We start from the raw sequence: 17,988 nt of genomic DNA on the forward strand, positions 1-17,988 counted from the left end.
TCTGAGACTACACTGAGCACCGGATACAGAAGATTAGAAAAACATGGGTGGGTTTCGGTGAGCCGACTGTAGCCTCAGCCTCGGGCACTAATTCCTCACCGCTGTTTGCTCAGTAGGGATCTAAAGCTACATCCAGGTTTCTGTGAAGCTGGGAGACTTTAGCTATCTTCCTGGAGACTGTAGCTCTGGAAAAGCCATTTTAAATACCTGGCTTGTAGGGAACATTTAAAAGCACTGACTGTGTTAAAAAAAAATAAAATCCTGGACTTTTAATGAGAGACATGGGCCACATTCCTGACATTCTAATCACTCAGCCTCCAGGTTACCTGTAAACATTCTGTAAACAGGTGTGTGTGTGGGGGGGGCATTTTGGAGGGACTTCAAAAAGTATGACTGGGACCTGATATCCTGGAACCGAATGCCGACTAAATGGTTCCATAACAATCTACCAAGCAAAAGTAAATCAAATAGCAGGAACGATAGTTTGCTCTCCCCTGTAATCATCAGGTCCATCATGTTCCTGCATGTTTCCCTCCACAGCTCTTTCCTTCCTTTAGTATTAGTACTGGTTTCTGTGAGGTTTATGATTAACTGTTCAAACGGAGACGATTCACAACATGAGAAGTGATTCATAAGGACGTGTCTGATACGTTACCTCATGAGGTCCTTCTGTTCTGCATGAGGAGACGCTTCAGCCAATCAGGAGGCTCCTGCAGGATACCTGGCCAGGTGTGCAAATGCTATAGCTGCTCTAAGTGGAAGCTCTTAAGGAAAATCAACATAAAGTGCATCCTCTGGTGTGTGGAGTTGCTTTATCAATTCTGCTCCTGTTTTGTCCGTTTTGGAGGTTCTTTTTGAATTGAAAAGAAACAGGATCTTCCACAAGCTTGAAGTGTCATCGTTTATGTAAGGTTTGTGTAAGGAGATGTATAGGACCATCTTTATGGAAGGAGTCTCCAGTGTCAGAGTTAAATCTGTAAATTCTGCTATGGTAAAGTCTCCAGGACTGAACCTTCTGGTGCTTCCTGTATGGCTGAAAGGATATTTTAAACAGAAAATAAGGTGCTGAAGTAAATGATTTGACTTTGGACCTCACTTCAATCAGAAAGGATAAAAAGTCTTACTAAATAATGAATACTGCCACATTTCTGTTGTATTTTGGAATGAAGCTCATATCGTTGATTAGAGATTTAATCCTATATAATCCTTATATTGCATGAGTTTCTGATAAGCTTATAGAAGTGATGGATTCAATGTATTGGCTCCTACTAACTGCTGCTTCATTTGGAGGCCATTTTAGATGAAACTCTTAAATTTAGGCCACAAATCCTGACTCTACTGCTTTACTAATAAAAAAAGTCCCTCAAAGAAATTAATACCATATTCCACAAAGTGGGATCTTGCGATTTTTCGGAATGACAGCAGATTTTCCTCAAATTCAGGCCGAGACAGGTCATGTGACATCACCACTCTTCCATTCATGTGTGGAACATGAATGCAGCTCTCACAGATGTGTCTTTACTGGTCGGAGTTTTAAAGAATTTCACCAAATCAAGACGTTTCCCGCCAAAAAAAAAAAAAAAAAATCAAATTTGCAAAAGCATTTTTTTGGCCACAACAATCACAAAAATCTCCACATAATCCTGGACTGATTCATTAAACTGCTAATACAGATGACTTATTTTCAGCAGACTGAAGTGTTTAACACGAACTCATGAAGAGACTGACTTGTACTTAATTAGAGGAGTGAGGAGTGTATACACAGGCCTCGCCTCCAAGTTCGGGTGTGTTCACACATCTTTCATGAAAACAGATTAATACAATAAAACGTTTTTTTTCTCTCTCCAAATGTGTGTTACTAATGTTTTATTTTTTTTTTTTACAATACAGTATATACAGTGGAAGACAGGTTAGAGTGTAGACGGGACATGTGTAGGGACGAGAAAGTTCCCAGAGTAGGTTACATCATCTGCACTTGTTAGGTAAATACCTTGTTTGTTTTTTTTTGTTTTTGTCCATGAGTTGAAAACTTTTCCCAAAACGAACAGATTATACTTGACTTAAGATCAGAGAACATTTCCAAATTCCACATGGACTGCATATCAAGGCACGAGGCAAAGAAGGGAAAAAAACAAAAAAACACATGAAATGTTAATTACACAAAATACACAAATTACAAATGGCACATTTATATTCAATAATTTACAGATTGTTCTTGATGTTTTTCACCCATCAGCAGCAAGTATGACACTTTGAGACCTTTATAATAATAATAATAATAATAATAATAATAATAATAATAAAAAATGTCTTAATTCTTGTAGACATGGAGAGCATGTCACAGGAAAAGATTGTTAATGCAAAAATAAAATGAAATTTAAAAAAAAAAAAAAAAATAATAATAAATAAGATTAAAAAAAAATTGCAAACATGTTCTGGCTTCCCGGGTTGAAGAGCGGCACAGAATAAATCGCAGACTGGTTCTACTGCAAGGGCCAGTCCTTATCACTCGGGTTCAAACCGCTAACCAGACTGCGTATTAATCACAACGTACCGAGAGTACTGTTCGTTCTGTTCGCTCGCAATTTTCTAAATGGACATGATTAAGAAATGTACTCTGCAAAAAAAAAATGACGACAATTTTACAAAATTAAATCTGTCAACAAACACTCATGCTAGTGATGACCATTAGGTCACATTTAGCATTTTATTTCCTACACAGCCATCATGTGAGGAACTTTAGTCCCTGTTTAAGGTGTGGTGTTACTGCAGTGGACGTAGGAGACGAGTTCCTGACCCTTGGAATTGTTCGATTTCAGATTTCATAACCATGAAGCTATCTACGAAGATAACCTGAATCTTCTGTGTTGCCTTTAAATAATCTTAAAATAAGTTTCGTACCAGTTACATTTGTACCATGTGCGAGATCGGATAGGCCTGTGTGTGTGTGAGAGAGATCTAAATGAGTTAAAGGATAGTGTTATAATTACAGGTATCTGCAGGCGACCGGACCCACTACACCCTGGATAATGTACGTGTAAACCTCGGACAATTCACCCAATCTGTTGAAAAAGGTACGAATGATCTGATTGGCTGTGACAATACTAATGACTTTTATCCACCTGTTTTTTTTGTGCGCTTGAACAAAGGAAAATTGCACATGGCTTGGTATGCCTTCGTGCCCTCATGTCGTATAGCAGCGATCGTGTGTACTGTAGGTAGTTGTGGTTGCCGAGGGTCCTGACAAGTAAAAGACCTGAAGAGCATCTACTGCATCAGACAGAGTAGCTACGACAGTGGATCCTCGGAGTAGTCTGGAAGAACAAGAGCCAAAAATAACCACATGCTTCTGATGAAATAAAACCACCCGTGGAAAGGAGAGACATGAAGTGGGTCACACCGTGGTGTGTGTTGGCAGCATGTCGAGGGTGGACAAATCAGAATCGAATCAGACCAGGATGGGAAGGTTTCATGGCGAAGATGTTTTTAGTTACCAAGCTGACAAACAGGTTCGACAAACAGGAAAAGAAAGAAAACAACTTTTCATTGGATACATACGCTACACACTGTTACTGAGATCTGGCCGATAACTATAAAAGGTTTTCAAATGTTTATCATTAGCACGTGTGGACTACTGCTACATTCTGACAGCAAAAAGAAATCAGTCCGTTAAATAACATCAATTATGTGTAATGAGGACAGAATCAGATGTGTGGCTCATTTATCTATTTTTATCTATTATTTATCTATTTTTATCTATTATTTACCTATTCTTATCTATTATTTATCTATTTTTTTATCTTTATTAAAAATGTTAATATTTTCATTAGCTAAAAACTAAGAATTCGAGGGATTTCGAAAATTCTCTAATTTTTTTTTATACATTTTGATCAAACTTGAGAAAATGGCAAAAAGTGTGTTCTCGGCCAAGCCGGTTTACAGGTAAAGCTCCGTAAAAGGTAAAATTGACAAGTAAACAGTAAAACTTCCAGTAAAGCAGCTACTACTCCTACTCCCATCACACACACACACACACACACACACACACACACACACACACTAACTGATTAATGCCATTCTTTTTGTCCATTTGTCTTAATTTCTGGAACTAGTTTTTTGAAAGTCAGTTTCATAAATTATTCATTAAATGTGTAAATTATTTTTTTATAAACTTAACACAATTCATTAAAAAGTCAATTATTATATGATTTGAAAAACTGAGTATTTTTTGTGACTTTGGAGAATACTCAAAGTCATATGTCTGTATTAATCTACTAGCAACCTAGCTAACCATACTGTACTATATTAGCTTAGCTACCACTTACGCTAGTGCACTAATCTGCATGGAACTGATCAGCACACTGGAACCTCATTGGGCCTGGTAAATACATTTCTGATTTGTCCACCCGTGATGTACGGATTCGCTACTGGAAATGTGCCGGATCTGGTAGAAAAGCACAACTGAACTATGAAAAACTGCGTACCATCAATAAAAAAAAACAAAACACTGAATTATGCAGAAACGATTCAAAGATGATTTCTCTGTACCTGTATTTTCTAACACCTGTACCACCAGTGACATAAATACCATAAATATCGCTATAAGCATGGATGAGTAAAAGCACCACTGGAGCAAACATCCTGTACCCTTGTTTAGAAAATGTTTGTACCACCAAATATCAGCTACAGAGTGAGGAGGTCTGAACAACGAAGCCAGACGAGGAAAATCTCAAGCAATGTACTGATCCGAGATCAACTCTTACTCAGAAATTCTCTGATCCGATTGGCTAGAAGGTGTTGATTAAATGTAACATGACTTTAAACAATTAACATGCTGTTTATTATTGTACTATCACTGATATGGTGATGCTCTCTGTGTTGTTTATCATTTCTGGGAAGTAGTCTCCTGTTCTAGCACCGACTGCAGTCACTGTTTTCCGCATGCGTCAGTGTGACAACATTGATGATTATTTAAAGCTACGCTCTGTAACGGTGAAAAGAGAGACGCTGATGAAGGGAAGTAAAACCTTCCACATTACTAAGTTCATACGTTAATTAATTACAATTTGTAATGCTGTAGCAGAAGAGGAATAAAATGCACCAAGCATGCATGTTTTATTCCTGACTTGTTAAGCGACGAAAAGGCAACTACGCTGATCTCTGATCAGTACGGTCACTCTGAGGTTTAGTCATGTGACCCCAGGCCCTGAGGACTCCAGCTTTCATGAGAACTGCAGATCTGTAAAAAGCCAGCATTCTGTAAGGTCCCAGTGTGCGCTGTGAGGTCCGGGTTACAGATGAGAAGAAGCTGAGGTCCGGTTCGATCAGGCTGATGGAGTGTCACACAGAGAGAGACAGAGAGAGAGAGAGAGAGAGAGAGAGACAGAGAGACAGAGAGAGAGAGAGAGAGAGAGAGAGAGAGACTTGATGGGTATGAAGTAGTAGCTGCTTTTCATTCTGTGGGCAAGAAACAGAAAACAGAGAGAGAAATCCGTCAGAGATATGAAATGACACTGCTCATTATTTATAAAAGTGTTTCAGTAAATTTGTGTGGAAATTCTGAGCTTTAAAATCGTCTATTCAAAAACAACCTCAAAAGGTGCCACAGAAAAGCAGTGGAGAGCCGAGAGAGCAAAGTTGGCTCTTTGTTGCTCCCGGGGTGGGAGGGGCTAACTCGCTCCCCTGTCAATCACAACACCACTAGCCAATCGTGGCAGTTCTGTAAGCTCATGGATGCAGAAGACGGCAGATAGCGTTTTCCCTCTGGGTTTCATTTTCTAAACTGCAAAAACTACCCAAAGTGTCTCAAACTTCTTGTGCTCAATTCCTAATTGATCATATTTTATAAAGAAAACAAAATTTCAAAGCAGTCACAATATTACTAGATAGCCATTCCTAGACACACAGAGAAAAAAAAAGTCTTGAAGGTTCTAGAACATGTTGAACACACACACACATACACAGGGTGTGTATGCAATATCATCATCATCCCATGTTCTGGTGTTGATTAGGAATACCTGTACCCCTGCTCATTCATGCATCTAGTGAACCAGCCAATCACATGGCAGTAACACAATCCACACAAATCACGCTCACACATCTGATCAGGCCACTGAGTGTTGGCTTCCTACAGCAGCAGCAAATCTCTCTCAAAAGTGCGGGGGAAAAAAAACAAAAACACAGAGTACCTGTGTTGAGAAGGAGCAGCACTCACAGCGTGACGCACTAGAGCAAAGCTGGAGGAGGGATGTGGGGCCCATGGTGGTGCTGGAGGTATCATTAGTGATCATTAGGGCCTAAAAGGAGGAGGCATGTTTGTTTATCCTGGGGTAAGTACAGTTGCAGCGGGCCCCAGCATGGAGAAAAACAGCCTCATCTCTGAGGAGGAGGATGAAGGGAAGCCACTCGGCATGTTCCAACAAGCACCGTGTCATAGGGGCTTTAACGGGAAGCATGCTCCATTAGGGGTGGAACTTTGTGGAAAAAAAATGCATGAGTTTTGATGTGAACCATGTCTCATATCTGATTTGTTTCAGAAACTGGACTATGTTATAAAAGGTAACAAAATTTAATAACATATAGCAGACTATTTAGCTAAATAAACTAATATACAAATTCCCATTCCCATGTGGCACATCATGCTTGTAACCTTAAAAAATGAAAGTTATGGAATCTATGGTGTTTCAGCAGTTTAATTTCCTTTTAATGTATTTAACTGCAAGATGAGGGCATGTAATAACTTCCGCCTCTGCTGCTTTAATAGCCTCCACTCTAGTGAACATGGCTGTGAGGATGACAATCAGACTTCAGGCACTGATGTCAGACAAGAAGGCCTGGTGCAAAGGTGGTGCTCCAATGGGGTTGAGGTCCAGGCTCAGTGCAGGGCACACCAGGTACTCATGACATCATAACAAAACCACCAAATATCTATGACGTAGATGAGACAGAATTGGTCACTGACAACTTAAAAACATTCCTGATTTAAAGGGATAGAAGAATGTGTACCAGAGAACTGGTAGTAGTGGGAATTATGGTCTGAATGCTGCTGGACAGATCCTGCCCCCATACGCTGTCTAGCAGGGGAAACCTCTGTACAGTTCATGGTGTTGAGGAGGTCCAGACCACACCCACTTTACTATGGATGGAAGACTACTTCACAAAACTCTTCTTAAAAAAAATCCGGATTTTAATATTTGATGACCATACCTCTAATGTGTCCCTGAGCCTTGGAGTGAAAGCAGAAGTAAATAATGCAAAGCTCCTTTGACTGATTTTGTGCACAGGCGCATCGTCCTGCTGAACAGGTTTGGGCCTCTATGGTCCAGTGCAAGAAAATCTTAATCCCATTACATACAAAGAGATTCTAGATAACTTTGTCCGCCAACAGTCTTATGAAGAACCACATAGGGGTGTGATGGTCTGGTGTCCACCATGTGCTTTTGGAGATGAAGCATAACTGTGTGCTCAAGTAAACATCATTCTACCTTCAACCATGCTGGAGATTTATCACTGAAACCTTCTTCTTGCTTTATAATATTTTGTCACTTTGGTGCTTTCACTTGCAGATGAAACGCAGTGGAGTGAAATATGCATACGCCTCAGCTCAAAGCATGGAGTGAGCAAAGCTGAGCAAAGTGGACTAGGCCTCAGCTAAGAGCCAGAGAAGTAGTGGTTTCAGTGAAACCTCATCTATAAATACAGCGGCATAACGAGGCACCCTCGGTGCGGAAAAACATGAAAGTCTACCTCACATCCTCGCGGCGAGCGCTTTTATAGGAGCCACTGTCTTTAGAGGCACCCTCCTCTTTACTTAGAAAACCAGTGAGCTAGAGGAAATTGCAGAGGGTAAAATTAAAAGCTGCCGCGCTGTGCAAACACGCTGTGAGGGACGGGAAAGGGAAGGGAAGGGAAACGCCACTCAGGGCAGTGCTCCGCCTCCCAACACACGCGAAATGGGACGACCCCAACAAGGAGGCTGGAATTCTCAGAAGAGCCTCTGAACAGATGGACAGCCGTTAATCACACTTCTCTGCCTCTGCATCGTGTCTCAGATAGGTTTCAGCTGTGCAAAACAAAAAAAATTCATGAATGCGGATCAGAACCTGCGTAACATCCAAATCAGCAGGGTGTCTGTATTCAGTTTCATCTCTGAAGTCAAACAAAAACAAGACACAATAAAAATTGTGCTTCATTATTTTAACCAGTCTTGTGATTTGTTACCTTCATGTCATTTTTAATTCACACCAATCACAACTGGCAGTATTGTTAGCCCTGCCCACATGCCTCACACATTGTCCAGGTTTCAAAGATAATCGCTTTTCTTCTATTTTCAGCAACTTCTTCAGTAAATGTGTTCACACATCAAACACGAGTTTTGATTTTTGTGATTAGAGAAAGAAATCACGTTATCAACTGATGCTACTTTCCGCCATAAGGAATTTTTATGAAATAGCACACATGGCAATCGCACAGTTAGTACAATACCCACAAATATATAAAAATTAGATACAGAATTGGTCACTGATGCCTCAGAAAACATCCTGGATTCAAAGGGATGTAGGAACGTGTACCAGAGAAATGGTGGTAGTGGGAAGGAACAGATCTGGGAATGCCGCTGGATAGATCCTGCCCCCATACCCTGTCTATAAGGTGAAACACTGTACAGTTCTTGGTGTTGAGGTGGTCTAGACCACGGGTGGATGAAGAAGATTTAGCAGTGCCATTTCCCCGGGACTTTCGATGATGCTCTCTTGTAGAAAAATGTAATACGTGTGGAGAGCTAGTTAATTGAACCGATTGACCGATGACTACAGTGCAGTCCTGACACAGATTCTAAAAACATGAAGTGCATCTTAAAACCGCCACCCAATTTCAGTCCCATGTTAATGAATCCACAGCTTGGACAGTCACAGTTAACCCTGAGGTGTTGCTGAGATTTGCCTTCCAGGCTAGTCTGCTAATTCTAACCAGTCAGGGGCAGAGGAGCTGCAATGGTGTGGCTCATGAGGTTGTCCTGCAACAGAAATAGATTTTGCTCAGGGAAAAAAAAAAAACAAAACAAAACAAAAAAAACACTGCACTATAGTGTAGATCTTTTATATACTATATATATATAAATAATATTTATGCATGATGAGAAGACAGAACGTCTCGACTTTCTGCAGGGTGTGTAAACACGATGTGCTGCATTCAGAGATGCAAACATTTCCCTGACTCTGTGCTAATGCACTCATTTCGCTGATCAGTTTATCAGATGTTATTACATCAGCTAGTGGTTGCTAAACATGAGACTGGAGCTTACACTTACCTGGTGAGTTAGCTAATAAACAGCAGGGTTCCAGGTTTCAATATTAATTACATGGAAGTAGTTATGTGCACTTTTGTGTAATGTGTGTGTGCAGAGGACCACACACTTCAGGGGAGTGATATTTCCCTACTTGTAGACTCAGTAATGGTTACTGCCTCTTTACAGCGTGCAACTCCTTATAAGGGCATGAGAGAGGGGTGGTACTCATCCTCCAAGAGCTCAATGAACTAACGTCATTCAGTTAGGCACGTATGCAACACACACACACACACAGCCCGGCCAAGGCTTGAGTGTATGAAGACAATTTTAGCTTGATCACACACTCGTACGCGCTCGGTGGGGGATATGGTTACAGATGTGTGACCAGTGTGTGCTCTCACTGACGTCAAAACACAGGTCATATTCACACACGGGGAACATTTCGGCTCATGAAAAAAAGTTTACACACGCACACCCGCTAAATCTATAACCGATCATGTGGAATAGCCTTGCAAACTTGCGCACACACACACACACACGATCATTCTTTGTTGCAAACGCTGACATTTTAAAACATTGTTCTACAAAAGAGAACAGGAGGAATTCACAGGGAAAATCTGAAACACACACAAACACACACACACACACACAGAATGCAGATCACATGTAAAAGAAATCAGAACTTCTAACAGAAAAAAATCTAACAATAAGGACACCTCTTTTTGAGAGTTTGTGAAAACAAAGCCTTAGTATCAGGCACTGTGTGTGTGTGTGTGTGTGTGTGTGTGTGTGTGTGTGTGGTGGGAGAGACCCTGTGTGCCAAATACCATTCCCTTTAGCAAAGGAAAAACTTCCAGCTACCCCACCACCACCACCACCACCACCACCACCACACACACACACCAGATGTTTAGCTTATTTCAGCAAGTTGAGACAGATACACACACACACACACACACACACACACATCCTCTCATCTGCTCTTCAAATAATAGGAATACAGAAACACAACAAACAACACTACTGAAAGACTGAGGTGAGCGCGCTCACACACACACACACACACACACACACACACACACACAGAGAGACAAAGTGCTGAACACACAGCAGCACGATGTTGCGTGTTGGTGGGTGAAAAAAAACAAGCGAGAGGTGGGTAGACATGCCTGAGCGAATACACTTGACAAAGTTTCCATTGCTGCTGTGACCTCAATGATGAAGGCTTGCTCGCGCACACACACACCTTATACACAACACTAATTTTTATATATACATATACATATATATACACACACACACACACACACACACATATACATACATACATTTTCACACAAAAACAAACAAAGCATCTGAAAGTGCCATGCTGTTTACTGCAGCTTAAACCAGAAGGGGGGAGAGAGAGAACAGAAAAGGGAAAAGAGTGAAGAAAAGGAATCAGCATTAGTGAGAGAGCGCTGAAATGGAGAAAGAGAAGAGGCAAGGACAAAAAAAGAAAGAGGTGAGAAGCGAGAGAGAAAGAGAAAAACAGAAGAAGGAGAGAGGTAATGTGAGGACATTGTGGCGAGGGATGTAAGTGGGCTCTGAGGAACTCCTCCAGACCAGCGGAGCGGGGTGGAGTGGAAGCTCTGGTCTGCTCCACACTCAATAATAAAGCATCCTTAACGTTTATCTACTGCAGTGACTGACAGATACAGTAAGAGTAGAGCACATGCTGCTACAGAGCAGCGCTCTTGATGATGTGAAGGTGATTAGTTTCCTGTAACAGCACTATTATCATCATTAAAATATGACATTGTACATTTTATCCTGGTTACCTCCTTTTATTACATATGTTATACCACGTTAACAAGCTCAAAGCGTTTCCATGTACCTTTGGGGGACACAAGATGAGCTGTTAGTATCTGAAGTCTATTAGTATCAGAGATTTTAAAACACCTTCAGAATACCAGTACCAAGTCACATGACCAATGGGACTTAGAGTACACACACCCACACACACACCAGATTCAAAGCAAACAATCAAAATGTAATCAGAAGTCACAGGTCGACTAAATCTCTTTCCCTTCCTGTCAGTCATGATCCTCAGGGGCCACCGTCCTGAGCTTCAGCTGACTACAGATCCTGAAATCGTCCACTCCACACTCTTATTATCCAATTTTCCCTCTTTAAATGTTTAAACAAAAAGCCTGAACTACTTCTCTGATCAGTGCAGGCTGATCCTCTAACCACTTCAGAGCGATCAAAGGAAAACTGGGTCAAAATTCTGCATGAGTCAGAGCACAGTGACGTGCATCACTGCTGAACTCGCAGCTCGTCTAAGACCTGATGCAACATTCTTCTCCAAGGAAAGTCTTCCCTGTCTTCCAGAAAGCTCTAGAGCAGCATCACTCCACCGGACTTCAATTACGTTCACGTCTCGGCCATTAGCATGCCTACGTTGTTTACCACACTACGGACTCTTCTTTCCTTTTGTCCACTAGGATGGACGGGAGGGAGTGGGCGGAGCTTGCAGTCATCTCATCTTGACCCAGCCCACTGGAGAACTCTGTCACCCCACCCAACCCAACCCCTCTGCTGGCCAATCGGTGTGAGGCCCCAAAGTTGCTCCCAGCGACTCGCTTTTGCGGCCCCTTAATATGCTGTGACATGAAAAAAAAAAAGCAAGAGCTGTGGCTATGGAGTAACCATGGAGACTGGCGCCGAGGGCAACCAGCTGCAATGTAGCATACACCTATAATTAAAGCCAAAATATTCAAATACACACATGGCAAAAAATAAACGACAATAAGATGTTTACACACACTCACGCACGACTAAGAAAACTTCAACGGATGCAAAAATTTGTGCAACATGCAAAAAAAGAAGTATGCGTGTGTGTGTGTATACATATACAAATACATGTGTGTGTGTGTGTAAAAGAAAGTGAGATAAGAAAAATGATACTTGGAAAGGGTGGGACGCTAACTCGTCTCACCCTGATGTGTACCCTTGAAGAACTCTTTCACCTCTGGGAGAGAGAGAGAGAGAGAGAGAGAGAGAGAGAGATTTAGCTGTATGAGAAGCACATCATGTTCGGTGTAGAAGTGTAACAAACACCTCTGAGCTTCTGTCACTCTTGAGGCCTCTCAGAGGCAGGGGGTCCGTAAAAGGTTCACACGCACAGAGCTTTCTCACACACACACACACACACACCAGGCTGATCATTAGTTCCTACTACAAAGTGCCAAGATGGTGACTGCATCTGAGTAAGTAATCATCCGGCCGTCTGCTTACTGTTCGCACAAATTTATTCTGTATATAAACAACACAATAACAACTAGAACACTGATGGCCACAACTGGAAAAATTGCCTCTAACACTTTACCTGTCCCTCAACACACTTATGATTACAGGGAATCTTGTCCAGTCTGCTTGTTTTGAACCAAGAATTACTAATGTAGCCAAAACAACCGTAACTTTTTCTAATTCCCGTGTCACATGTCCCTTGTTCACTCCAGAACACAGCGTAGCTCCATCACACAGACATGCACTGGAAAACGTGTCAGAGACTCGGCTAGATGGTGATCTACAGGATGATTAGAGTGATCTTGGCATGACATTTAAAGCTTTGTGTACAGATGTGGCAGTGAGAGAAAAGCTGGACAGACTCAAAGACTAAAGTGCTGCCGCATCACATCGAAACAACAAAGATGATGGGAAAAAAACCCTCTAGACTATAACAAGCCTCAACAAGCTTAATTTTCGGTATACTGATTCATTTAATGCAAATAAATGCCAGTGTGTTTACTGATGAAACTGCGAGCAGCCGTGTCGTTTCAACATCACATGCTGAATGGGAGGTCCAGGAGACGGTCCAGAATTTCCATGCTTTCAAACATTTAGTGTGGAGTTTTTCATTTAAGAACAAAAACTCCTGAGAAAAGCTCACACACAGAGCTCGCTCTCGGCTCACTGGCTGGAAGGTTGATATTAATCAGCTGCTGTACGAGCACAACTGTGTCAACACTTAGTGCTGAGTCACTCGCTGACTAAACCGCTCAGGCTTAAGGACCGACTCTGGCACGAAGATGCACAAAATGGACTCGTGCACTGTTTGAGTCAAAGTGCATGTTGTTGTGGTATGAGTAAGTGTGAGCAGGTCAAGCTCCATTTACACACACACACACGTGCATCGGTCTTCGTTTGTCTGTCACGGTGAAGGCACCTGGGCTGTAGCTACACCCCTCTGAAGTGAAGGGATTTTCCGCTGAAAGCTCAAACTGCACAAGTGGGAGCTGTTTTATAAACAACATGACATGCACATTCCTTATTGAATGCAGTGACAAGATCTCACACACTCACATTTTCCACATGAACATGCTCACAAAAAAAATTTAGCCTTACAAAGCTTTAAAGCCAATTATGACAGAGAATAAACACTGAATCTTACCTTCTCTATAAGTGAGGTTTCCTCTGGTGTCATCTGCTTTCTGAAAGTTTATACTAGCATAGGCGCTCGATTCCTCCACTGCTCCTACAGCTCCCAGGTCCACCTGCCGTGTCTGGAAGCTGGAGCTCCAATCCTGAACGAGTGGCTCTCGGTTCTGCACCAGATCCAGATCAATATAGTTCAGGTCAATTTGGTTCTGGGAGTCAACGCCGGATGCCGTGCCAGCAGCAGTGGTGGTGGTGGAGGTGGACGACTCAATAGGCTTTAGCCAAACATTCTCAAACGACGCAGAGCTGTGGCGTTTGACATCTTCTGACTGAAATCCCGTGGCTGTGCTTACGGCCCCTTTGGTCGTCGTAGAGGAAAACGTTTCTGAGCTGTGCCGTCTTCGGCCTTGGGGGTCGACCCGGATCACTTTGGCACCCTGGTTTCTCGTTGCATTCGGGTTTACCCGGGAAAAGGCACTGAGATCCGTCAAAGGACCGAGAAGCACAGGCCTCCCAGGAGCTGCACCTAATGTTGAGATGTCATCATTGTGTGACTCGGAGCAGAGCAAGACTTCCGGGTCTCGTAACAAAGTGTTTTGAAGCGTCCTCTGGGAATCAGGAAAGGCTGTAGAGTAGGAGCCTAGTTGCATGCTCATGTAGTCACGTTCGCGAATACTTTCACACGGCAGGTGAGGTGAGGAGGCCAAGTTTTCTGAGGGACCGACGATGGCGTAGTCTGAGGAACTGGACGTGGATTTTATAGACTGTGAGAGCAAGCTTTGTGAACCCACCTGCATGTTCATGTAGTCGGAAGAAGTCGGCTCCGATAGGACTTCGGCTCCGTTACCAGCAAACACAGGTGAAAACAGTGATGCTATGCTCGCTGAAAAGGCTTTGTCATTAAACTCGATATTGACGTACTCTCCTGGACTTTTGGGCTCACTTGGGAAAGGGCTTTCGCGCATCCGTGGTAGAGTGCTAGCTCTGTTAGCATCCAATGCCAGCCTTGTTGGTCGTGCCAGCCTAGAATTAACCTCTGACCTTTTGGGCCTGACAGAAGGTTGTTGTGAATTACACTGACCACCCAAACTGTCACTGCTAGCCGAGGATGAGGAAGAGTCAGCGCAAACCAAGCGACCGCTGCCAAGCGACAGCCGCAAGGGGCTTTGGTCTTGCTTCCTGTTGGCGTGTTTGAAGGAACGGGGTAGAGAGTAGTAGGCATATGCCGGCCTGGGCAGCTCATCTACAGGGTTGAAGTAGCAGTCTGGTGGCGTACCAGTGGTTGAGCCGCTAGCAGGAGACATGTTTATGTAGTCTCCACATGAGGACACTTTTCCCTCTGTGCTCTCTACAGACAGAGTTGGGTTAATGCCATTGGTCCAGATCTTTCTGTAGTTTGCAGAAACATCTGGAGAACAGCTACCACTCGGTGACATCATCATGTAGCCATTGGAGTCCACTCGTGAGTGCTGTCGTGGGTTAATAATCTGCTGTGGGGCTGAGACACTTTTCGGACTCATAGGCATGTAGTCTCCGCCATTTCCTGTTACCACCGCAGGGGCTACACCTGGTGACATTGGCATGTAGCCGTCGTCCTTCTGACTAGATTCACTGCCACCTTCCGCTGTTGGCATGTCCAAGCATTCTTCAGGATAGGAATTTGTGGACAAGTTCCGATATATCAATGGTGATGATGACGATACAGATCGGCTGCGACTGAATGTCGGTGTCATCACTGTATATTCTTCCAGAGACACGGCAGGTGACTGTGAAGGCGTTGTTTGGTGGCATGTAGCAGAGGGTGACAGGGTGCCAGAAGAATGAGTCCTTTTTCTGAAACATTTCTCCAAGTCTGGCTCATCCATATGAGATGGTGTTCCTCTAGACTGGCTCCCAGTACTAGTTAGCGAACCAGACTTGGTCATGCATATATAGTTATTCAAATCCTCTTCCTTGGCAGGAGGGGTATGTCCGAATGAGTCAGGGGTCACACTGCGGAAGGAGCTTCGGAAGTCGCAGGGACTGGAACCGTATTCATCGGAGGAGATAAAGCCTCCGTCACTGGGCGACCCCGATATAGAGGCACTGGAGCGTCGGGGGAAAAGACTGTCAGAAGTGGACCCATGTCCACTAGTGCTGCTGGAGGACAGACTTACAGGGCTGATAGCTGATGGGGAGCATCGCGATGATGGTGTGGGGATGGACCTGCTATGGTTTAGAGGTGGGTGCAGCCTGGATCTACCCCTGTGTCTTTGAGACTGTGACCTAGATGATCTTGGACTACTGGGGCTCCCGTCTACAGATGCCGGCCTAGACATGGTTCCTTCTCCGTCGCTGGATGCCCTTACTCTGAACGAATGGCTGTGTCTGCCTGGGCCGGCTGGAGACGTCGCCGTCACACTTTCAGCCCTGAAACGCCTTCCCAACCCAACCTGACTCGGAGGAGGGTTGTTGTGATGATGTCTCGTTCTCACCGGCACGGAAATGGGGTTGGAACAGTTGGAAGACGACTGGCTTTTGCTACGGGGTCGAAACTCTTCACTCATGGCTTTCATTGCCTCCAAGATAGTCTCATGCATGTTCTGAGCCACAACAGAGTCGTCAACCTGCATCCAAAATTCCCCAGGTCCCGTCACTGCAGACCTCCCGACTTCGATAAAAAAGAAATTCTCTGAGTGACCACACCTTCGGATGTTCATGAGCTGCAAAACGACCGCTGCAGCGTCAGAATTGAGTTTCACGAAACCCAAAGTCTTATTTGTGAGACACAGTCTGTAAACTCCGATTAAGTTTTTGGTCTGTCCAAGTCCCTTTGGTTTCAGTATAACTTGCCATACTTCTTTGAAGGCGGGCCCGGGTGTAGTCTCTCCATAATTATCATCTCCGACGCCGTTGCTCCTGGCACTTTCGTGGACCTTCCCTCGGTTGTGGAGGTCTACCAGGCCTTCATACCATGCATCCTGCTCCTGCTCGTTGTCTGCTGCGACTGCAAAGTATTCGTCCTTGGTGTAAAGAGCCACGAGGTATTTGTTTTTGGAATCCGCCCTTTTGTTAATATTGAAGCAACTCTCGAGTGGGATTGACCTTTTTGGAGCCCCAGACTTATGTCTCCATTTTTTCTCATTCTCGTAGTACTCCAACCTGGAAGGGCCGGTATCACTTGCAGCTCGCAGAACAAAAAACCTTTTGTGCATGCTTTTGGGTTTCCTTAAATAACCCACCTTTCTCACATCCGAAAAACAAGCCTTCTCTGTAGACGGACTTGCCATTTTATGAGTGGGGAAAATGCTCTTTTTTTTAGGATTGCATAAAATTTCTCCTTAAAAATGGGAAAAGGGAAACGAAATCAAACTTTTTTTCCATTGAGAAAAAAATAAATAAATAACGCGCTCGTACCGCTTGCTCTTTCAGCAAAGTTTTTTTTCCTTCTTCTTCAAATGGCTAAGCTAGCTTAGCAGCCCATGCCAAAACAAGCACTCAAAAGACCTCACTAAGGTCCATTCTGTACCAAAATAATGTAGTTTTTCATTTGAAATAAGTTTGAATAATCCATTATTTACGTGATACTTGTGTGAGGGTACCGTAGAGTTGTTTGCAAGGAGACGAAGATCAAGAAGAAGATGGAGAAGAATGAAAAGTCTCTTTTCAGTCCGGAGTTCCGTAAGCACTATCAAAACAAGCGCCGTCTGCGTAAGACACCATTTATCCCACAGGGAGAGCGCGAGACCCGCACGCTGAAGTCACGCGTGCACAAATCCGACACAGAAAGTCAATCCCAAGCGCACAGAATCCCGTTCATCAGCTTTAAAGCGGAATATATATCCGTCCCTCGACACAAAAACAACGCCAGCGCGTGCTCGTATCCCCGCAGCCGAGTCCCTGTCCTGCTCCGAGCTGCACTGAACACGTGACACTCCGATGCGTGGCCAGATGAAAGCGGGAGTTCAGCCTACAATACAATCGAAGCACCGCCCACTACATGGCGGCTGCCGCAACCCCGCGCTCTGATTGGACGTCAGGCTTGTCCATCATCCTGAACTGCGAGCGAGGGGGAAAAAAAAACAAAAACACAACAACTCAAAGTTTGCTGTAGCCGTAGGCGTAGTAAAAGACAACGGTGTGTTTTGTTCACGTAAATCGCTTTTTTAACAATTAAATTACACCAATAACAGGTCTTCTCTTAACGTGTGATGATAAAAATGTATCAAAACTACACAGAAAAATATTTATTTCACTGTTTTGGTCCACTTGCCACCATGGCATTATCTGAAACTCCGCCC

General features: G+C 43.4%; 1 protein-coding gene across 1 annotated transcript; it reads right to left on the reverse strand.

Moving 5' to 3' along the window:
* Positions 1–1,849: 1,849 nt before the first annotated feature.
* irs1 (insulin receptor substrate 1) lies at positions 1,850–17,629 on the reverse strand. Its single transcript, XM_058413555.1, has 2 exons — positions 13,722–17,629; positions 1,850–5,457 (listed from the first exon to the last, which is right to left on the reverse strand). Exons 1-2 carry the CDS (start codon positions 16,975–16,977, stop codon positions 5,453–5,455), a joined length of 3,261 nt encoding a protein of 1,086 aa, XP_058269538.1. The 5' UTR covers positions 16,978–17,629; the 3' UTR covers positions 1,850–5,452.
* Between the last annotated feature and the right edge of the window lie 359 nt (positions 17,630–17,988).

This window comes from Hemibagrus wyckioides, linkage group LG17, assembly GCF_019097595.1.
Source record: "Hemibagrus wyckioides isolate EC202008001 linkage group LG17, SWU_Hwy_1.0, whole genome shotgun sequence".
NCBI lineage: Eukaryota > Metazoa > Chordata > Actinopteri > Siluriformes > Bagridae > Hemibagrus > Hemibagrus wyckioides.